The sequence below is a fragment of the Triplophysa rosa genome, linkage group LG4 (genome assembly GCF_024868665.1).
Source record: "Triplophysa rosa linkage group LG4, Trosa_1v2, whole genome shotgun sequence".
Lineage (NCBI taxonomy): Eukaryota > Metazoa > Chordata > Actinopteri > Cypriniformes > Nemacheilidae > Triplophysa > Triplophysa rosa.
In genome coordinates this window covers 26,753,596-26,765,618 of record NC_079893.1, presented here as the reverse complement: position 1 = coordinate 26,765,618, position 12,023 = coordinate 26,753,596, and the positions used below count along the sequence as shown (strand labels likewise).

General features: G+C 36.8%; 1 protein-coding gene across 7 annotated transcripts in view; it reads right to left on the bottom strand.

The window, feature by feature from the left end:
* The window catches only part of fam13a (family with sequence similarity 13 member A), a 49,034-nt gene extending 37,392 nt beyond the window's left edge, over positions 1–11,642 (bottom strand). For 6 of the 7 annotated variants that reach the window (XM_057331900.1, XM_057331905.1, XM_057331903.1 and 3 more), the window contains exons 1-3: positions 6,461–6,722; positions 5,112–5,321; positions 3,515–3,692 (exon numbers count right to left, since the gene is read on the bottom strand). In XM_057331900.1, the coding sequence (XP_057187883.1) occupies positions 3,515–3,692; positions 5,112–5,321; positions 6,461–6,722 (650 nt within the window). Of the gene's footprint in view, positions 1–3,514; positions 3,693–5,111; positions 5,322–6,460; positions 6,723–11,432 lie in introns of those variants that run through there. The other variant, XM_057331901.1, reaches the window with a different exon arrangement.
* Positions 11,643–12,023: the final 381 nt, after the last annotated feature.

The window sequence follows — 12,023 nt, the reverse complement described above, 5'->3', positions numbered from 1 at the left end:
TAAGTGTTGTTTGCCATATATGGGTCTTTCTGCTAATTGGCTATTAAATATTGCCATATATGGGCATATTGATGTGTGACGCTCTGATGAGCTTTTCCCTCTCATCAGTCCTGAGGTAAAGTTATTACAAGCCTACACTAAACTGAAACTGAATAGTTTTAAGATGTTTACTCTCATTTCTTGCAAGATAGTGTGAACCTGCAACATATAGCATTGTAAAAACAGAGAATATTTGCGACTTTTTTTATTTATTTTTATTTTGAAGATTGTTTTGATAAAAACAATGATATATTTCATGGAGTGTGTCCAGGAAACACAAGGTGGCTGGCCAGTCTAACGTTACATTGGTATGTGCTTTAACACCTATCTCTTGTAAACATTTATGTACCTTTCAACATTAATGTAAAAATGTTCATTCTATAAATTACCTTATAAGTGACTCTGTGTTACGTCAGTTTGCTATAAAGGAATTACTGGCGACAGAACCAAATCAATTATTCTGCTAATGCCACAGTTACCACACCTCAAGACATTGTTCAGATGTTACTTCAAGATGTTTGTTGACCGCATTACAGTTCCATGTCACCACATTGCATAGTCCTACTCACAAAAGCATTTAAGGACAAAAACCTGACAAACGTCTTGAAATATAACATGTCTTGTAGTGTGCATGGTAACGGTGATGTGAGCCCATAACCACAGGCCTGTAATGAATTATTCCTTTCTTAAATTTCTATTACAGGGAATAATTGTCTGCACTGTAGTTACAAAGTCAATTAATTTACAAAGTCAGTACCACTTTAGTAACCATGGGGATTAATCCAAATGTTTTTATCTTCTTTCCTATGTTATTTTGCAGACACATAAGAAGGCAACTGTTGGACAGTTGGGCCAGACCATGAATTCTGAGGCAGTACTGAAGTTCCTAAATAAGAGAAGGGAGATTTAAGCTTGTTCCACATTCACATTTAAAGGGGCAGTTCACCCCAAAATGAAATTCTTTCATCATTTACTCGCCCTCTTGTTATTTCAAACCTGTGTGACTTTCTTTCTTCCGCAGAACACAAAAGAAGATATTTTGAAGAAAGTTGATAACCGAACAGCACTGGACCCCATTCACTTCTACTGTATGGACACAAAACCAATACAAGTGAATGGGGTCCAGCTAACAACATTTTTCAAAATATATTCTTTTGTGTTCTGCACAAGAAAGAATGTCATGCAGGTCTGAAATGACAAAAGGGTGAATAAATGATGACATTTTTTATTTTTAGGTGAACTATCCCCTTTAAGCTTTGGTAGTACCTTAAGGCCAAATGTAGCTCCTAACTTGCAGATTTGGGAAAAATTCTTAAAAATAATGACCATGTCAGGTCATTTTAGGACTCGTAAATATTTACTTTATTAGTATTTCACAAGTGCTTTAGTGCTAATAGCAGTTACATGTGAGGCTGACAATTTACTGAACATATACTTGTTTCATTTTTAAATCTGGATACACTAAAAAATGCTGGGTTATTTTCAACCCAACATTGGGTTAAAAAGGGACGATCCCAACCACTGGGTTAAATTAACCCAGCAAATGGTTTATATTTGACCCTACATTGGGTTAAAATAACCCAGAATAGGTTTTAAGAGAAAACGCTTAACTAAACACTTTTACTGCTATTTAGGAGAACTCCTAGTGCTATGATGAAATGTTTTGTGAATATGTCCCAAAGTCTATTATTTGTTGTTGGCTTGATTAATGTTGTTTATGTAAAGTCAATGTGCATTAAATGTTATACACATTGTACTTTATTGTTTTTGCATTGCATAATCTGGAAGACGCCATTTTTTTATGTTATCTGAGTGCTTGATTTATTGAGGGAGTGTCAGATTATAAATGTATGTAAAATGAAATGTTAGGAGTGTTTTTTAATAAAGTCGAAATAAATGTGTATATAATGTTTCTTTATATGTGAAATATACTAAAGGAGCATTAATTGAATATATGTTTAAAATAGATTTAAATATACCAGGAAACTAATATGTTAACAAATATTAAAGATTAATTTATGGACATTGCAAAATAATATATTTACATAGATGTGCATGTACACTTATTTACATAAAAAGGAAATAAATAGATGTAAATATATCCATTACACATATACAGTATTTACACATGTTTAATATATGTGTGAAAAATATAAGAAAGTGGCCAAAATCGAATATTTAAATATATTTTTAACATATATTGCAAAGTAGATTTACATATAAAATCTATTTTTTCTATTAACCAAGCTTAAACTGAAATGCATTGATTATTTGTATGTTTGCTTTATTACATTTATCTCTGCTATTGCACATACTTTGATTACTTGATCTTATTTTATTACTTACTGATTAGTTGTCTTCAACAATATTTGATATTTTGAGTTCTAGGCTAATAGTTTTTATGGTATCATACCCTTATTTATTAAGATTGCATAAGTTAAAAAAAACTAGATATTATTTAATACTTTTTTGTGGTGGGGCCAGTGAAAATTTTGGCAGGGCCAGTAACAATTGGAATCACTTGCCCGATCGGGCCAGTAGAAAAAATCCTTAGCGTTGAGCCCTTCAAAGGGGACCAGTGGTTTTTGGTTACCCACATTTTTCAAAATATCTTCTTTCGAGTTTTGCAGAAGAAAGAAAATCACGCAAGTTTAAAACAACGGGGTGAGTAAATGACGACCAAATTTTCATTTTAAAGGTGAACTGTTCCTTTAATGAATTGGTTATTGGTAACATATCTTAATAAACTAATAAAACGTATGACTTGAATACAAGCATGTTGCTTTGGATAAAACGTCTGCCAAAATCACAAATGGTGAGAAATGTGTCACTTTAAAAACATTGTTTCACCTGTAGGTAGGTAAGGCAGAATTCGCTGTATGAATGTTATGCATTGTAGAGGCAGATGGAGGTTGTTATTCCTCAGAACGATTCACTTGTGAATAACCAGCCTAAGTGTTTCTGGGCCTGAAAATAACATTGTAACCTTGTAATTTATGACCATAGAAAGCATGCAAGACATATTTGTGCTAGTGCTTACATGACCCAGCTAGACTTTGGCCCCTTCTATTGGAGATGAAATCTGTGACATCCGTAAAACGGTCTTTACGACTGACAATCATTAATTAATCCGTTTTTTTTGTTTTGCAGAACACATAAATAGCCCTGCTGTGAGATAAACTATACCTAATGAAGTATTCCAAGCAATCTATCTATTAATAAGATGTCATTAAAAGTCCATGTATAAAATCATATACATCATCAATCATTGCGAGTACATTTAAAGTATGCACTTGTGCTGTGGGTTGGTCGGGGTCGTGTAAAGTGTGTCTCAGAAATCCGAGCACTGGGCATTCAGCGTTAGACCGACAGCCAATCAGAGGCCAGAGAGAGAACATGACACCCAGACTACATAACATACAAGGCAAATTATCGGTATAGCGTAATTACAAGTGTGTGTGTTATTGTTACTCACTGAAAGACGTTGGGCCCAAACACCGTGGCCAGGTTGGTAGCGGTCATACGGTTATGGGCATGTTCGTGTTCTACCTGGGACAAGAAGTGGCATAGGTACTGCAAAAGTGTGTAGTGAATCTCCGGTAGCTTGCGCAGGAGCTCGCACACGTCTGTACAGAAATCATCTTCACTGCGTTCTGTGAGAATAACAGAGAAACATGATAAAGCTGCTGTGAAATCTTATTTTAGTCAATAAAATCTGGAAATGGAGACCGAGATTATTTGTTTTGTGGGTAAGTGTGGAAGTGAATAAAGCTGACTCAGGAAAGAGAATTAGGGGAAGGGTGGTTGCTATGGTGTATGGCTGCGTGTGAAGTGGCATGGTGCGAAAAGGTTCTCATCATGCTTCCAAGTCCCTAGACAGCCGTTAGAAGTGAAGGGACGGAATTGCAATTGCGCATGCACTGCATGTCTCTTTGATAGCTACTATTGGAGTTATGGAACCACAAAGGTCATGTTATGCTAGATTTCATTATCTGATATTGGATCGTTTTAATGTAAATACAGATTAAAAGTTTCAAAAGTCAGATAAAGGCTGCTAGTCAAAGAAGAACTTTACAAACTAGACAAAAACTGAACAACTTTGGACAGATTTCAGTTGAGAACATGAAGTCCAAGATTCCATCGGGTGAGATTTATCACATATGGAGCACATGGCAAAATGTGACAAATTGCTGTGCCACTCTATCCGCAATAGTAAACAACATTCCCAACACAAATGTGTGTTTTTTAATCCATGTTTTCTGACATGCATCTGCGAAGGATATATAGTATCTCACACACCACAAAAGGAGGGAAACCAACATCAATGGACACGGAGAGAGACAACATAAAAACAAGCGGCGCCAAATCTGAAGCACACTGTGTTTTTTGGGAAAACTTCCCTCATACTGTTTATTAACACCCAGTTATCCTTTGACACTAAAACGACATAAATCAAATGAGATATCCTCTCTGCATATCACAGAGGTCAGCAAATGATGACACAGCTGCAAAATCAGACTTCTAATGCACTTTATGGCTTTCAGCCAGCCAAAAGGGTTGTTTATCAAAGATGTAATATTTAATACGGAACGCAAGCTAAAATCCCTCCTGGAACGTCTCAGCTGGTGTGAAATAACAGATTTTCTAAATGGCAGTGATGGGTGTATATGAATGATAAATGGTCTGTATAAAAAGAAACAGACCAAAGGCTGTGCATGCAACTGGTTTGGACTGTGACTCTCGTGTATATCAACCTCACTCATGAGCTAAAGATGGAACCAACCGTCACTTTGACCCAAATATTTTCAGTTGCTTGACACGTTTAATAGCACTAAACCTCTGACCTACTTTAGAATTATGACTTAAATGCATTTTATAGTTACAGCATGATACGTAGATACATTAAATACTTATGATGTACTGGGTTGAAAAAAGAAGCCCTTAACGATATAGCATTGGATTTTCCACAATTTGCTAGGTTGTTGGCATCAGACAACATAGTCAAGTATTAGTTTACTCATTGTTTATTTTCAACGAAACACAGCTGCAAAAATAGTGTAAAGGAGGGTCACCTTGAAAAAGCTGAATGAGAGGATTGTGAATGGAGGGATGGATGAGGCCTTCAGGTAGGTCCCTCAAAAACAGCTTCAGTAAACTGGCTACAGCAAAGGTATCCGCTTCCTGAAACAGGTCAACTTCCTCTCCAGCATCAAACCTCTGCCGCAGGTTTTCTACTGTCCGGACGCTGCCGTTGACTCGGAACAGACCCTCCTGATGAAGACCTGAGAGATAAAAGACAGATAAGATCTAACTTCATTAGATCAAACGAGTCAATCTGTGTCGCTCTTAGATCAAATGTTGAATCTTGATAAATATGAGTAGGTATACAAGATTTATTGAGAACTTAATAAAGTTAAACATTTATACAAAGTCATATAAATAGTCGCAACACCACAACATGCTGTGTTAGAGGTCCAATGAACAGACTGGTTGGGCTGAAATGTCATAGCGCCATCCAGTGGAAAACAAGAGTTATTTCATTTTGTGGGCTTCAGGTTTTCTGAACGTAGTCTACTCTTTACATTATTGTTGTATATATAATACATATATATATATATATACACAGTATGTATTATTTAATATACAGTATATTATTTTCCAGTATGTTCCCATACATTTTTGTTTCATAAGGGAGATGACAGTCATACCATCCACTGGCTGAATCACATTCTCAGGATCTTAAAAAACTTGATGATAATTTTGTAAACTTTCAAGAAAATCTTTCTCCATTCTATTCTTCTCTATTTTATTTGGGTTGACCTTGAACCAGTAAGTCAATAGTCTGCCGTAATAAGCACAGTTGTTTGCTAAAAGCTTAGAATAGTGCAAAAGTGTTTCTTGTTTTAAGAAAGTCTTTCTCTGTAACTGTGTGCCAAGGTAATCCTTCAAGTGTCCTTCAACTCCATCTAAAACTATTCACTGTGGTTTATTTATAACATTTTCTATATAATTTTGCAAATTAATTATTGCATATGTAGTTTAATAAAGAATATGAAACTACAAGGAGTTTGCATTGTAACAATTCATTTGTCACTGTACACCAGAACAGAACTCATTTATTACTATATAGAGAACATTCTGCCCCACCCCTAAAAACAATCATAAATGCATGTAAATCATACAAAGACATGGTCCATTTCCCTCTAACAATTATATTAGATACCTGATGACTGTAAACAGCAGGTCGGGACATGCTGGTGTTATCAGTATCTCCCTTCGAGAAACACTCGGGTTACTTTTTTAAATTCTTTATCACCATCCTCTTATCAGATTTCCTCGCACCAACAGTGTCAAATCTAACAAACCCAACGTTAACCCTAAACCAAGTCCAGAGCCTCATCCCTATTCATCCTTCACTCACCATGCTTCTCAAGGTACTCCACCATGCTCCGGACCACCACAGGAACCCCATCCTTGACAAGTCCCAGATCCTTCAGTTCCAGCAGGGAAACCCCGAAGATCTTCTTGCCCCCTGTGGCGGGACCTGCCGGAGAGGGTTTGAGGATGGGAAACTTGACCATCTTCTTCACGTCCTCCTTAATCTGGACCACTGCCTTGTTGTGCTTGGAAAAACAGAAGAGAAAAGAGCAATCAACCACATCCACTGTTTTGACGGGCTGCATCGTGAAGACCCCCTTTTAGCGCCCTTTAAGTCGACCATGAAGACTTTTCCCTCACTGTCAGTGTAGGTGAAACTGACAGCTACAGGAAGCTGTTTAGTGTGTGTGTGTCTACGTCAGGGAGGGTTGCCATGCACCTGTAACCAGGTTAGAGGAAACACGGAAACACACACTTTTAAGTTGGCAGCTGACAGTACAGTATGCAGCTCAGCTGTGACTACAGAACATGTTGGTCTAGAAGAGGAAAGATGTAAATGTTATGAATTCAGGAAGTAATGTTGATAGGGCGCACAAATATTGACACTTCTGACACAAAAGTCAACATTAGGATTGTGAAAACGCTACGGAAAGTTTATTATTTTACAATAATAAGTTTATTATTTTACAGTATCATGAATGGATATTTGGATTTTTAAAGTTCCTTTAATGCGCTTAATGCCGTTTGACCATTAATAGTAGGCTATAGATTGACATAGGTTACATATACGTCACAGCAAACTTAAAATACCAAATGCTATGAAGCCGTTGTTTATTCTAAACTATCGCTGACCGCATTTTAAATGCGCGAGCCATGACTGACTGACAATGTTTTTATCGTTCATCACATGGGGGGGAATCTTAAATCATCCCCACGAAATCATTCTTCTGTATTGGTTTAAGGTATTGTGTGGATTCTTAATACAATACCAAAACAGAAAAAACGGAATGTTTGCGTTAACGTGAACTGTTTATTCTGATTGAATATGAGCATGATTAAGCCAAACCCACCAGTCATAGACCATCGTCCGATTTCCATCGTAAAACAGTTTTCGCGAAATGTGTAGTTTTTGCCTTCGTATGAAAGCTGAATGTGTTGAGAAAGTTTAATGTGTTGCAAACAGTGGCTGCGTCCGAAATCGCATACTGTGACAGTACGTACTGAATTTGAATAAGTACCTACCTACCTGCCGTCAAAACAGTACGTTCTATATAGTATGAGTGGGAGTAGTATGAATAAATTTCGGACATACTGCGTCCGCCATGTTTTATGGTCATGTGACCCGTATGCTCTTTGACCTATGACGTATTAACAACAACCTACACGTGAGAGTTGATCAAAACATAATTTAGTCACGAGAAATTAATTTATTGGCACTTACATTAAAAACGGACGTCCGCCTTAAAGTTTTCCGCTATATTTATTTGATTTACTTTTGAAATTTGACCGTTGCTCAGCTCCCGTAGCATCATGGGATAGAGAAGTGTCCATCTGATCCACACTCACGAATCATTCTCGGCGGAAGTAGTAGACCGTCCGGGTATTTCTCGCCTACTGTTTTTTTTGGCATACTGAGGTTTCGGACATACTATTCATGACTCATACTCATTTTCGCCTACTATATAGTATGGAAGTAGGCGATTTCGGACGCAGCCAGTGTGTTTGTTCATTCGTTCGTTCGTGTTTCTCTCGCGCGTTTTACTAATTACCAATGCGTGATAAGACGACGGCCAGTGGCTCGACCAATAAACGACTACAAAAGAAAAGATTACATCGATTTGATTGGCAGGGACAGAAATACGTTCTTCTGATTTGATAAGCTTTGCTTGCCTTGTTTTCGTTTGCTGGTTAATTGTCTCCAAATATTGCTGGACAGTTGTGAAATTATATCTTATATCCTGTATCTTATACTAATAACATTTAATTGGTTACGTTAATTTCTTTATTCTGAAGTAAACACGAACGAACGGCTGGTGCCATGGGCATGTATGTAAAGCGTAACACAGAGAAAAATAAGCCTATAGATTTTTTACTCATAAATACGGAAGCCTATTTTTCTGCTGCAACTTAACTGAAATGCTTTTAATGAAGTGTTGCATCATCACAGAGGCTTAATCAAAGTCTTTCTTGTTTCACACACAAAAAATACTGCACAACATCAAAGCAGAGCTTATCCTCTGTGCTGTCACAAACACACAGACTCACACAAATGAGACAAGAGCACAAGAGAGGATTGTATTCAGAGGTTGTTAGCGGCCCTTCACTAAATGAGAAGGGTGCTCATTCTTTGCAGTGTGTTGTGATCAGAGGACCCTGTTGAAAAAACAGCATATGCTGGGTTAGGTATGTTTTGATGCTGGTTTGACCAGCTTAAACCAGCACATGACCAGTTTAGACCAGCACATGACCATTTTAAACCAGCATCAAAACATACCTAACCCAGCATATGCTGTTTTTTTCAACAGGGGATGTCTTTTTAATCTGGATGTCCTGTACCAAATGTCCTCTCAGCAAAGCGAGACAAAAGCTACATTAAAACACATACATTTGTCACATCAACTCAAATACATATAGTTCAGCAAGGATATATAAAAGATTGATTGCATATACAGTATATTTCAATAGCAGGGAAATGTAAAATTCGAGAATAATGAGGACCTGTAAGAATATTTGGGTCAAAGACATTAAGATGTCCCCGTCAAAAGAAATGTACAAAAGTGATTTTATGCCCATGGAAAGCACATTAAATGTAAGTAAAATGTCTACTTTATGTAGTTTTTGGAGAATAAAATGTCAAGATTTGGTTGAAATAATGTAACATTGTCATTCAGTGTAACACAATATTTATGTACAAATTCAAACAACATGCTTATTCTGACTTGTACATATAAAAATACATAAAAGAATAAGGGAGCATATTACATTTTATTGTGCTTTAAATGAGTGGAAAATTCTTATTGACAAATGGTCAAAACCTAGTTGCCAAATAAAAAAAATGAGTAAAATTACAACTAATTAGCATTTGGGGTGAAAGTAATTAGTCTTAATATGTCATGAATTGATTTTTGTTATAAATATGCCTGACAAGATTGTTACACTGAATTACATTTTTGTGGGCGTCTTCTGTAAATTAGGGGAAAATGTAAGATATTTATTTTTTGATCAGAAAAACAAAAATGCAATTAAACAGAAAACTTTTCAACAACAATTTAAAGCAGTATTACACTTATTGTTTTTATGCTTTAGCCCTTTTTCGTCTTTGACCCATATATGCTTTAACATGAATCCATTAAGCCAAGCATTAAGCAAGACCATTGTTACTGACACTTTAGAATATTGAGAAATGTGTCACTAAATACAAATTGTATACTTAGTTACAGATTTAAGTAGTTTCAAAATGTATTAAAAACGCAGTTGGTCGATTTTTGTACACCACTGTATAAATACAGATTTTTTTTCCAGATTAGGGATTTATATAAAACACCTAAATCAAGTAATTGGCATGACAGATACTTTCAACCTAAGAATTTTGGGTTAAGAACATAAGCCTGTCTGAGCTACTACACTCATGAGAGACCTACAGGAGCAGATGTCCAAGGAATCCCCTCCAAACCCCACACACGGATCTTTACAGCGCTTCACACACATACAGTATACTTTAACAAACAATGTTTTTGTAATTCAAAGTCAAAAATGTTGTGCTGCTAGTTTCCACTGAGGTACAGACAGACAATGTTCCGTAATTACATGATAACCCCCCTCACTTGACTGTTGAAGGAAGTCAGAATGGCTCTTCAAACCCTCCCCCTCAGATCACAAGTGCTTGTAATTACTTTCCAAATGACCAGATTACACTTAAAAAAAGGTTACTTGTGGTTCTTGGATACGCTACATAGTTCTGTAGAGCAGTGGTTCTCAAAGTGGGGGTCGTGGCCCCCTGGGGGGCCCCAAGATGGATCCAGGGGGACCACAGATTTTGTGGCATTTTATGAAATATAGAAATTTATCATAGATTTTATGCAATCAAACATCAGAAAAATGACACCACCAACCAAAAGAATTGAGGTTCCAGCATTGTATAACTGAATGTTTTTGGTTGAATTAAAATTCTAAGTTTAAGATTATACGTCTTTATATGGGGGGCCGCAAAGCGATGCACTTAACACAAAGGGGGCCTTACAACGAAAAAGTTTGAGAACCACTGCTGTAGAGAACCTTTAACATCAACAGAACTTTCTTTTGCATAAAATTCTTTGTATAGTGAGGAAAGGTCCCTCAAACTAACTAATAAAAAAATGTGTGTTGATTAAAAAGTTATTTAGGGAACAATAAATGATTCATCTAGCATTTTAAAGAAAATACTTCCGCAAATGTGTCACTTATTTTCAGTCATGTTCAAATAATTGACTTTAAAATCTGTTTTTTTTATTCTTAAATTTGCAAACTCCATCTCGGTTGGGTGAGAAGCGAGTCTCAACACGTTCATTCATGCCTCACACACAGTTTCTCTCACACACATTCTGTGGGTGGTCCTGTAAGCAACTAGTTATAATGGTGAGACATATCAGCAACAGCTGCAGAAAAACAAATGTATAGTGGAAATTCATCATTCACACTTTTCTAAACTTTACTAAACCAATATTGGTTTATAAATCAAGTTTTTCCACTCCTTGTGCTACCAGAAAGTTGTTGGATGACAGAGAGATGTTGTCATTTCCATCTGACCCAACACTGGAGATATTGTGAGCAAGTGGGAAGAAATTACGTCAGTCCAGCATCTTTAAATCAATTTTAAGCCCAGGATGACAGTCAAGACACATCAAGAGATGCAGTGTCTTCATAATAATGCATGTAAACACTCGCAGACTGTTACTGACTGACTGTCTTTAAGGCCCGGCTGAGCCGAGTCCCTCTCCCATATAAGGAATCATCTGCAAGCATTTTTTTGTACTTACACAGATGGTTATAGCTCCAGCCCCCATTCTCCTTCCAGGAAGAGCCTGAAATGAAAGAATGATGAATTCTTCAAAGTTCTGATCCTTTCACATCTCATTATCAAGTCCACGGGTCTTCGTGTGTTGAGTAGTCCATCTTTGCTCCACGTGAGCGGACAGCAACATAGGTGTAAACTTTAGAGGCAAAAAAGAAAAGTCAGTCTCCCTCTCCTACTCAGTGGAGTTCAGTGACTCCTCACCAAATGAAATCTGAGCCCAGCACTCGGATTGGCCGGTCTCGCGAGTCACGTGACCAGCTGGCTCAAACCTTTGAAAGTCTCTCCACATGGGGCAAATAAGGGGAGCTCACCAATTCACAGCTTTTCAGGGGACTTTGTTTTTATGCTAAATGGGAACTTTTTCATTTACATTTGTTCATTTGTGTCTAAAAAAATTAATTAATACAAAACTTAAAAAATCATATTTATGCACATACTGCTACTGAATTAATAAGCGATGCTTGTTGGCAACAGGTCGAGGACTTTGTAATATGTGACTGTGTTTGTTTTAATTCCAGGTTTTCACATATGAATAAATACACTGTACATCAAA